We start from the raw sequence: 11,743 nt of genomic DNA on the forward strand, positions 1-11,743 counted from the left end.
AGAAGGGACTAGACCGGAAGGGGGAGGGACACGTGCAGCGGGCAGATTGTTTGGCAAATTAACAAAAATGACATTGGGGTGACATTTTTCCTCAATAAGCGCTGGATAGGATGTTGACAAGACCTAAACGTGTATTAATCATGGCTGCACGATCGTTTGTGCAGATAGAGAGCATTTCCATTTTGACAGGTACAGACAATGACAGAACAGGTGCTACTTTGTTACCAGTAGAAACTCGTATGGAAACAAGCCAAAAACTTAAAGTTCAATGCCTCATAGCGTTATCTATGACTGACATAGTCATGCGTTCGTGGAAAAGGACCGTGGGAAAAGAGGATTTGCAGACAAAGGTTTGGAGTATCGTATACCATTTTTTGTGTGATCAAAACAGTTCCGCGTGACTTGGGCAGTATATTGAAGCGTTCTTTTCTGGGCCTGTTTACGCTTCTTGACAGTATCAGATCCCTCGTCACTTTGACCTCAGTTCGGGTTAAGATATGTATGAGCTATATTGGGCGGGGGCACGAGACCAGAGGCTCAAGACAGAGGCAAAATGACGGAGTCTATGCAAGGAGATCTTTTCCCACCTTAAATGTACATCCATCTCCGGTTTTTATTCATCATTATACTAGTAATAACTCCGTAAATCCAAGAAGGCACCCTAGCCTCTGAGGAGATGCCTCCATTCGCGTTTGAATCCAACGAAACACTTGTGCTGTGGGGGGTATCTGAACATGTCTCCCTGTCCGTGGTTATATTTTTAGTTCACAGTCTACATGCCAACTGGCTAAGGTTGAGAGTGGATGCACCTGGCCCTTCGTGCCGGTTAGGGCGTTCCAGATCTTGCACTGCATGCCGATACCGTCAACGAATGCGACCATTCAACTTGGACAGGACGTCGGATGCTTTTTTTTTTCCGAAACATGCAATCACGAGACGTGGTGACGGCACACTCAAGTTTTTTTCAACTTACATTAATGCCGCCACCAACACAGAGACAGTACAATACTCATTTACACCTGAGCGAAGTGAGGAAAGTCGTGTAAAGTGCCTTTCCCAAAGGCACAAGATCGGTGGCATGTCAGGACTCGAACCCGGGGCCTCTGGTTCCGAGTCGAGAACACTGCCGCTACGCCACACGACCCCACTGATGCTTTCTGCCTCCGGTATGCTGATAGATGGTGGAGATAGTGGGGATAGTTCTATGGCAAGCTGTCACCGCTATACCTTACCTATTTGTTCATTTATAAACCAAGAACTGCACCCGGGTCTTCACGTGTGCGACCTGCGTAGGGTCGTGTACTGCAATCGGTAGCGCGTTCGTCTAAAATGTACAGTCCCCAGAAGTCGCGGGTTCGAACCCCACTTTGTCGCCGATCCTGTGCTCTTGGAAAATGCACTAAACACGACTTTTCTCCCTTCACTCAGGTGGAAATGAGTAACTAGCTTCCGCTAGGGATTTCTCTCGGATACTGGACGTTAACTGGAAGTCCCGTGTTTGGGGTCCCACACCCCACGCACGTTAAAGAACACACCCCACCTTTCGAAAAAGAGTACGGGCATGCCCCGGCGTGCGATGGTACAAACGCTAATGTATGGTGTTTGTGATTCACTTCAAATCACCCCAATGGAGGCCTGGCGAACCTCTGTTCCGTATCAGCCACATTACATCACCACACATGGTGATTTACATCATCACCCGGACAGAGGCCTGGCGAACCCCGTCTTGTATTAAGCTAACGAAAGGTATGTCACCTCGTAAGGGGCGGTATAACCATGAAAAATACGGACGACCCTTGATGGTGATGATGATGATGATTACGTGAGACCTACATGAAGCCCTGCAGAAGCCGGGCTGGGTTAGCCGCACACCGCCGGGCCAACAAACATTAGTGAATAACACGCCCACCCCCCTGCACGGAGTGACACCAGATGGGGACGTACCTTATCTTACCCCCATTTCGCTCAAAGTCAAAGTAACTTGGTATAGACCTTTTTTAACGTTTTTAAAAATCAGATTGTAGTCATATTTGCATTTGTTGCAAGACATATCCATTTGCAACCCGTTTGGCTAACGCAATAAAGATACCAGTACAACAAATAAAACAGATTAAAAAAACTACCTAGGAGCACGTCTAAAGTAAAAAGCCAAAGGTTAAATTTGGGGAGTTTGCTTGGTACCACTGTCTGGCAACTATGTACTTTAGCAATTGTAACGCCTACCATTAGTCAGATTACAGGCGGGGGAAATTACTTGATTAAGGCCGTACACCACAGTATTTGTGGGCGAACCCCGTAGTCAAAAGTAGTCCGGGCACAAAGTAGTGCTGCACAATACTAGAGAAGGGTGCAGAGATCGTTTTGTGCATGGTATCGAGATAGAACCTGTGGTAAATGTTAGAGGAATACGTCAGTTTTGAGACTGTAAAAGTTGACTTACGGTGCGTGTTTAGTCGGCGTAGATTTATGCTTGGATATTTGTCCCGCCTAGTACTGTGCAGTCCCATGGCCTCCGCAGTGGCGCTAATAAAAGAGGGCATGAGAAGAGAACTAGCCGGCAAATCTAAGCTCATTTTCACATATTTTGTACACCATACCCTGAAATTAAACATATCAAATTCTGAACCTTGCTTGTGCACCCTACTATGATTTTCAGTGAGTCGAAGTGAGTCACTTTGGGGTCCTTAACTATAGAAATCCCTATAGGGATAATACTGGGAATCGACCTTCGGGAGGGGAGGGGGTGACAAAGGACCTATACCATTATTACTTCACAGTTTGTTTACCTATTCTAAAGAACATTCTAGAACGGCCAGTTAAAGAATAAAGATCATTTCAAAGTTTTCAAAGTAAGGTATGTCTGATTTTTGCTGCGTCTAGTTGTGTTGACAAAGCATTACATGTCGCATGGGTGATTTAGTTGTGACATTAGACGAAAGTAGTACTGTATTAAAAGCCTTATATTAAGCTAACGCTACACAAACACACACCGCGCTACGCACCCCTGTACAATATAAACGTTGATTGACCGGCATTCATTGCGGTTAACAAACTGTGACGTAATAATGGTATAGGTCCATTGTCCTGGGGGTAATCGTCCCCAACAGAGAGTAAAACTTTCTGGGGAGGACACTTTTGGTGTGTGTGTGTGTGTGTGTGTGTGTGTGTGTGTGTGTGTGTGGCAATTAAAATTTTCAGCACGAAGAGTACCTTGGTCCTCCGTGGTAAATTGTAACAATACGCTGTTTGGAGCTTCTGTACATGTCAATTTGACTGGCACAAACAGTTTTCTTACACGGACAAATGAACCTGGCGCCATGGACCCGTGAGTCTTTTCAGCTTCTCGTGACGCGACCTTTAAAAGTTATGATAGGAATGGTAGATAAGATTTTAGGTGGTCTAACTGACAGTGCAGTTTTCTAAATGCCAGCTTTACGCTTTGGTAAACTTCGTGCCAAGATGTACCTGAAGACTTCGTGCTTTACGCTTTGGTAAACTTCGTGCCAAGATGTACCTGAAGTTGCGTGCTTTACGCTTTGGTAACTCCGTGACAAGATGTACCTGTCACTGGCGGGCTGAAATGCTATAAATGCGGGGTCATTTTAACACCACAAGCAGACTGCGGGGAGGAACACGCCGAGGAACACTCGTGGCTTCAGATCAAGGCACTGTTGTCGACACCACAAAGGCGCTTCAGAAACATTGTGACTAAGGTGAGATACAAATACTATAATATTCTGTACATTACATTTTGTTTGTGATTTTTAAAAATGCTAATGACAGCACAGTTAATACATAATTTAGTATTACTCTTGATTTTGATTTAAAAACAATTATTTCAAGTCTGAAATTCGAATTAGGTGTTTGGTTTATTCAGGTAAATATTTTACTGTGTATGTTGTCAAGGGTACCTGACTCAATGAAAATTGTGACCAAGATATGGCCGGGGCATTTAGAAATCGTTGGGTTTATAGGAATTATAGAATTCTTCATTTCAATTTTGGGGCTCGCACGGCCGGATACTGGAGGACAACTTGCCACGCTTCCTTAAGGCGAGGACGAGTGAGTGAGGGGGCTCCTGGATTTTTTTTTACCTTACCATAGACCTTAGTTCTTCCTGTGCCTAATGGCACATTGGGCAGCAAGCTTCCACTTCTTTTTGTCAGCGGCCACTGTCTCCGCCTCCTCCCAGGGGATGTTTGCCCTTATTTTTTTAACCGGTGGTTAAAATCAACACAGGTCACTTTGACAAAAATATACCGTAGCCTGATCGGGACATCACCGAACTTTTCCCTCCCGGTATCTGCCAGTAGCCTGGAGTCCAGCCGAGCCTCCACCAGGCCTTTCTACGGGTAAACGGATCGTAGAATTCGGCAACAAATATAAAGAGTGTTAAATTGGTTAAGGGAGTCCGTCCGCGGGGAGGTAGTTGTTTCCCTCCGAAGCCTTTCAAACCCACAAGGCGACCAAACTCTCCTGGCAAATTCGCCTATATATATAGCCAGCGTAGTTAGTCTGGTAGAGACTAAGTCCAGCCTTGTTAGCTTTAATACACCCCTAATGTCGTTGTCCGCCTGGCAGGGGTAGCGACGTTAGGAGCTGAGCAAAGCTAACAAGCAGAATTCAATGCTATAGTATGCCGGCCCGGCTATTTTTTTTTTACATCACAGATTAATGCTGTACAAAATTTCCCAAAAAGCAAATATACCAAAGCTAACAAGGCTGGTATCTGGGCTAGTCCGCCAGCCCACCGGGCAACTTTTCCATTTCATAACCGGGCCAAACTCTACGGTACGGCACGTTCATGGCTTCCATAGAATGATTCGAAGGCGTTTCGCCCTAATATAACCGCGTGTGCCGCTTTAGAAAATCCAATCGGGCCGATACCTCGGGCAATACGGAATACCGCGTGTTGTATGCTATATTGGTATCATACCCGGACCGCAAAAACATTCGATAACGGTGTTTCGGACCGGGCCGTATATACGTCCTTTACGGTACCGTATGGTAATGACCAAGCTTCTGCGACTTCCATAGAATAATTCTAACGCGGTTCGAACGACAGGATTTGGGCGTTTGAATTGATGTTTTTGCATTTTTTTTGTGAGTTGGGGACACCAAATTTCGGGTAATTTCGCGTTGAAAGTTGCTTTTTCTTGGGTGTGTATGACATAAATTAAATACTTGAAAATTAAGGATTGAATTAAAAGAATACAACATGGACCGGGTATAACATAAATATAGAATACAACACGGGGTATTCTGTATCACCCACGGTCCCACCCCTCCGCGAGTCGAATGGCTCTCCGCCCGTCAGTCGATCCAACTCGCGGTCCGTCCAATGCCTCTGGCGATACGAAATACCCCGTGTTGTATTCTACTGTAAATCTTGTAATGTTCGTGGTGGTTTTATTTTCGCGGTTTTCGCGCTGACCGCTCCATCGCAAAGTCATGACATCGCGAATGTGATTTGTTTTAGGTAATACTAAAGCTGGATAACCAGTCTATTGGGAGCTTGCTCGGGCTTTTGGCGGGAATGCGCGAGTTAGGCTGTTGCCTGGTTCACTTTAATCATACTGCAGTGTCCAATTAGCAGAGGTTATCAACAAAGGTTATTATTAGCAGAATGAGACTGTTCATTAGAGTTTTATTTTCGATTTTAATGGATTATTCTTGTCTATAAGGTCTAAAAGAGTACCAAGTCAAAACCTAAACGGCTGTATGAACGTGTGTTTTTATTGGTGAGAATTTTCCCTTTAGCCATCCCAACTGATGTAAAACGTCAAAGCGGTGAAAGCTTGTTTGTGACGTGCACAGTCCAGTGTTGTGAGTTGTGCGGTCGTAGGTTTGCAGCACGGGAGGGCCTTTTGCGGGCATCCGCTAAGTGTAGTTTGTAATTCCGATAAAAAGGGCATTGTGTGTATAGAAGTCGTTGGCAATTTTTAGTAGATGTAGAGTAAGTGTGCTTAACATAACATAACATAACATGACATCAATTTATTTAATGTAGGATCATAGGGAATACGGTCTCGTAAGTCACTCATTAATGCATGGTTCCTAATGTATCGAAAAAAACATATGAATGAGACCATGAGATTTTTTTCTGTACTGGGTGGATGTTTTACAAGGCGATCACCCAAGCGACTAACATCTAGTCACAGTATGTGCCTGTCAATAGCAATTTCTAATCTACTCCGTATAATAGTCAACATCACGAGATACATTTTAACGTCATATGGTAAGCCCATGACAAGGACGCTGCACGATTGTGACGGGTGGCAGTAGATGCACATATGGCACGGAATTTTTATATTTTTTTTTCCTTTTCATGGTCCTGTCCATGAACTTTATTTACAAACTGTACAAACTTTTATATACAATACAATGTAATAGATATATGTTACATTACCAGGGGAATTAAGTAACCCCACTTTCTTTTTGCGTTTGTATCTGATATGTTATATTCTATGCATAGTATGTTTTTAAGATCTTTGTAAAATCAAGGTCAATCTTGACTAATACATTTAATAGTTTCTTGAACTTTTCCCAGAAGTTGCCCAATCTTATACAGTTAATAAACCTGTGTTTTTCATCCTCTACTACTTTACAAATGTGGCACAATGGGGATGGTATTATTTTCCACCTATGTAAATTTTTGTTATTTGGAAGTATTCGATGGAGCAACTTAAACATGAAGTTTGATAATTTTCTTTCTGTTGTTAAATGTATAGTCATATCAATCCATGGAAGTTCATAAGTTTGATAGTTCTTATCAAAAATGACAGCCCATTTTTGTTCACTCTGTGGTTTGTCAATTTTGTCGATAATTAGCATACTGTATAAGTATTTACATGTGTAGTTTGTGTATTTTAATCTTTGTTTTGTGCATTCTGTTGTTTGACATTGGGTGTCGTTCAGAAGTGCTAACCATCTTTTCGGAATTGCATTTTTAACGGTGTACATTTCAGCAAGCCAATTTTTTTCATCGTGTAGTTTGTTAAGTATCTGTAATTCGTTTATATGATTGTTATTATCCAACAGATCTCTTATGTATATTATTCCTGCGTCTATCCATTTCTTGTAGTATAATGATGCGTGTTTCCTTTTTCTTGGGTTTTTGTGACATAGCTAGACCCCCAAATAATATGATTTTTGACTTCGTTAGCTGTTACTGGTTCGGGTACGTTTCCGCCACCCGCTCGGTGCCAACTAAGTATGGCTTGCTTATAATATGGGGGTATGTGGTGTAGATTGGGAGAATTTGATCTATTTTTAAAATGCATTTTCAAGATTAGAAAGTCACTTCCAATGCTGTTTAGATAAATACTTGGTATGATTTTCCAATCTCCTGATGTATTATCCATAAGACGTCTAATAATCGCAGCGTTTAATGCTTCGATTTGTGCTCTGATATCTATCATTTTTAGTCCGCCTTTGTCATAGTTTGCTATGGTAACCGATCTTCTTATTTTGTCTTTCTTCCCTGACCACAAAAATTGATAAAATAGACGGTGTAGTTTAACAATAACTTGTTCTGGGGCTAATAGAGCTGTAGCACAGTATGTTATTTGTGACATTATTAGAGTTTTTAATATAGTTACCTTTCCATATAGAGTTAGCTTTCTGTTCCTCCATATGTTTAGCATGCTTTCTATTTTTGTAACCTTTTCATGCCAATTTCTTTCATTGCACTATTTTTATCATAACTGAAATAAATTCCTAAAGACTTGATTGGTGTTTGGGGTACGGAAATTCCGTGTATTTGTTTTTTCCTGAATTTCCAACAACCAAGCCAGATAGCTTGTGTCTTTCTAAGATTTAGTTCAGGTCCTGCAATTTTACTAAAGTAAGACAGTGTATCTATTGCAGTATGTACAGACTTTTCATTTCCTAATAACAATGTTGTATCATCCGCAACTTGAGAGATTTTTATTTCTTTTATGTTATCACCATCTACAATTTTAATTCCTAGTATTTCTTTGTTTTGATTTATATATAATGCTAGTATTTCCGTTACGAAAAGGAAAAGAATTGCGGATAGTGGACAGCCTTGTCTCACTCCTCTGCCTAGAAGGAAAAAGTCAGAAATCCAGCCATTGCTGATAACTCCGCTTGTGCATTTAGTGTAGATTGTTTTTAACCAATTCATATATTGATTTCCAAAATTGTATTTTTCTAGCACTTTAAGTAAGAAATTTCGTTCCACAGAATCAAAAGCCTTTTTAAAATCGAGGAATAACAATAATCCGGGTATGTTTCTTTTGCTGTGTATGTCATGATGTCTAAGAGTAGTCTTATGTTTTGTGTAATACTTCTCCCTTTTATATAAGCAGTTTGATTAACATTTATTAGTTTGGATAAAAAAGGTTTTAACCTATTCGCTAACATTTGTGTCAATATTTTGAAATCAACATTAAGCAAGCTGATTGGTCTCCAGTTATCAATGTTATTATCTTCCCCATCTTTATGTAGCAGTTTAAGGACGGCTTTTCTTTGAGATACCGATAACTCTCCTTTTTCCAAGCCTTCTTTAATAGAATTAATTACTAATTGGCTTACGATGTCCCAAAAATCCTGATAAAACTCAACAGTAAGTCCGTCTGAGCCGGGGGTTTTCCCTTTTTTCATTTGCGATAACGCATTTTCGAAATCTTTATCATGCAGTGTGCTATCTAAATAAATATTATCTTCCCCAGACAAGGTGAGTGGTATTTCAACCTTTCCCAGAAAATTCTCTATCTCATCCTCATGCACCTGTCTGGATGTGTACAAATTTGCATAGAATTCCTTGCATTGTTGCAGTATTTCGGTGTCGTTTGTAAACATTTGATTTCCTGGTCCTATCAATTTTGTAATTGTGTGTTTTTTGTTATTACTTCTCTCTAGATTTAGAAATAATTTTGTAGACTTTTCGCCTTCTTCATAGTACCTTGTTCTTGCTCTTAGCCTTGCTCCTGTTGCTTTGTACTTATAAAATTTATCTAGTTGTTCCTTTACTTGGTTGTATTTTAGTAAAATTTCGTTATTGTCGTTTAGTTGTCGTTCTAAATCTAGAAGTTCTTTTTGGAGCGTTCGCACACATTTTGAGCGAAGGCGCGCTTTTTGTTTACTGTATTGAATTGTTTTTTCTTTAATACCCTTTTTACATAGTTCCCACAGTGTTCTATTATCTTCTTCTTTGTATCTATTTTGAAAATGTTCCACTATTTGTATTAACATTTTTCTGTAATTCTTGTCTTGGCATAAACTGTTATTAAATCGCCATAGTCCAGGCCCTCTGCCTTCTGTTTTAGTGTTTATTTTGACTGTTATCCCTTGATGATCCGTGCGTGTAGCTGGTCTGATGTCGGTACCGCTTACTCTACTTTTAAAGGATTTCTGGATTTAAAAAAAGTCCAGTCTACAAGCTACTGAGGGTTTCAATCTTCTCCAAGTAAACTGTAGTTTCTCTGGATATGTTTCTCTCCAGACATCATATAGTTGGAGTATTTTACAAATGTCGTGTATTATTGAAGCTGCCTCTGTGTAATATGTATTATTTTGTCTTGAAGATGGTTGCTTGTCCTTCTTAAGATCTAAGATTGTGTTCCAATCTCCTCCAATAATAAGTTCGTATATATTGTAGTCGTGTAGCCAATTGATAAGTTCTTTTAAGAAACACTTTCTGGTTGTTTGTGTGTTAGGGGCATAGATGTTAACAAAAGTGATCATTTCCCCTTTAATTTCACAGTTTATTAGTATTTTTCTTCCTATCTTATCACTGTGTATTTCCTGTTTAGTAATAGATATGTTGTGTTTAAATAGAATGCTTACCCCTCTACTTAAATTTGTTCCAACGTTGTGGTAACTTTTTCCTTTCCATTCCATCTTAATTTGCTCTATTATTTCAGCTGTGAAGTGTGTTTCTTGCAAAAAGATTACGTCTGTCTTTTGATGCTGTAACCATGTAAACATTTGCATTCTTTTTTCTTTTTCTCTTAGCCCTCTTGTATTCAGGAATAATACACTTAGTTTTTCTTATCTTGTCGAGCCATAGTTCCAATGTTTGTAAACAAATACTTACGTATGTTTGTTGTCTCTGTATGTCTAAAGAGTCTTAATCAATAATCCATATTCGTAGTCTAGTCCGTTCTGTTCTGTTTTCTTTTCCGTAGATGACGTCGCTTTATCTGCATGTCACTGCGGTGTGTGTTTCCTCCTCGGCAAATGAGCTTTCCCGCTGTTGTAGGTCCTCCATCTGTGCTTTTTTTGTTGGCAATGTCTGTGCTGTTTCGGACGACGAGCTTGGCTCTCGAGGTCTCTTCGCTGGTTGAGATTCCTTTCCTTTTCGTAGGTATTTTAAGATTGATGACACTTTTGCTTCGTCCATATCGCCAAGTGAGTTACTTCTTTGTCTTGGCTTCTCCTTCTGCATAACCGGTGTGTCATCTTCGTTTGTGTTGTCGTCTTGTTTTTTCTTGCCTTTTTTTGTTTCTTTTTCTTTTTCTTATCTTTCTTGGTCGTAGGTTCTGTTGACTTGTTGTCACTTTCACTTTCTTCTGATTGTTTTTGTTTATCTTCGGTGTTTGGGGATTCCCCCATGGCGGATGTATTATTTTCCTTTCCAGTTTGGCTTACATGCTCCTCATACGCTCTATCAATGAAGTCCATATTTGACTCTGTTGTAGGTGTGCTGACAGCGGTCTGAGTGTCATCACTTGCTTTATTTTGGTTGCTGGCTGTGTGAGTTGTCTGCTCTTGGTCTAGTTCTTGTCCGTTGTAGAAGACTCGCGCCCAGTGTGTCCCAATCTTCACATTTCGTTGTATGGCTTTTGTGGGTTTTTGTTCGATGTAGATCAGCCTGTCTCCGTTGCTGCAGTTGGTAAGTCGGTTGTTATATCTGATTTTTCTGTGATTCACTCGTCCGACTGTTTTGCACCCTGCATTAGTCAGGAATTCCACTACAATGCTGTCATCAGCTGATTCTGGAATGTCCTTGATTGTAATTAGTGTGTTGTTCATGTTCTGCATTCTGTGTTTCAGGCTGAAAGGATTCGTTTCCTTACAGTCGACCGAGTTAGCCCTTACGGTGATCCCTTCGATCAGCAACTTCGCTCTCGCTTCATTACTGTGTAGATAGACCCTCCATAAGGCCCGTACTCTCTGGATTGATCTCAGGTGGGCTGGATTAATGCTTTGTATCAGACAATGATACATCTCTTCCTCCTTTATGGGATTTGCATAAGCCTCTTCTTTCGTGACAATTTCTCTCTCCAATTTCTCTCTCCACTGTCGACCAGCTCACCTCCGCGTCGGTCGCCATGTTGTCTTGTTGTTGTCAGGACGCCGGCCGGCGTCCTTCTGGAGATGAACGAAATGAAGCACCAGTTAGACCCAGAACTCGCTTCTGCCCGCTGTACGCTGGTCTCTGTGGCTTTATGGTGCTTTTGGTCACACTACAGTTTCACGATTTGTTGGGAAATCGGTAAAAAATAGCTGATAGTTTGCGGTGTACTGGAATTTTTTATATAATCACAAGACCACCCCCATGAAACTCCTTCCTCTTCGCCCCCGCCGTTCTGCTTCGCCCCCGCCCCGTTCTGCTTCGCCCCCGCAAAAAATCTGCTTCGCCCCCGTCGTTCCTCTACGCCCCCGGCGCAATTCTGCTTTGCCCCCCGTCCTTCTGCTTAGCCCCCAATGGCGGCACAGCTCACAGTCGACACGAAAATCGTCTGCAAAATAACAATAAAGGCTGTGCCGCCAA

The 11,743-nt window shown here is 41.3% G+C and overlaps 1 protein-coding gene across 1 annotated transcript; it reads right to left on the bottom strand.

The window, feature by feature from the left end:
- Positions 1-10,165: 10,165 nt before the first annotated feature.
- On the bottom strand, positions 10,166-11,302 carry LOC109468245 (lipase-like). The gene is given in 3 exon segments (XM_019766501.1): positions 10,166-10,461; positions 10,464-11,142; positions 11,285-11,302. Coding segments are annotated over 3 exon segments (993 nt in total).
- Between the last annotated feature and the right edge of the window lie 441 nt (positions 11,303-11,743).

The sequence above is a fragment of the Branchiostoma belcheri genome, unplaced genomic scaffold (genome assembly GCF_001625305.1).
Source record: "Branchiostoma belcheri isolate BF01 breed outbred unplaced genomic scaffold, Haploidv18h27 scaffold197, whole genome shotgun sequence".
Classification (NCBI taxonomy): Eukaryota; Metazoa; Chordata; class Leptocardii; order Amphioxiformes; family Branchiostomatidae; genus Branchiostoma; species Branchiostoma belcheri.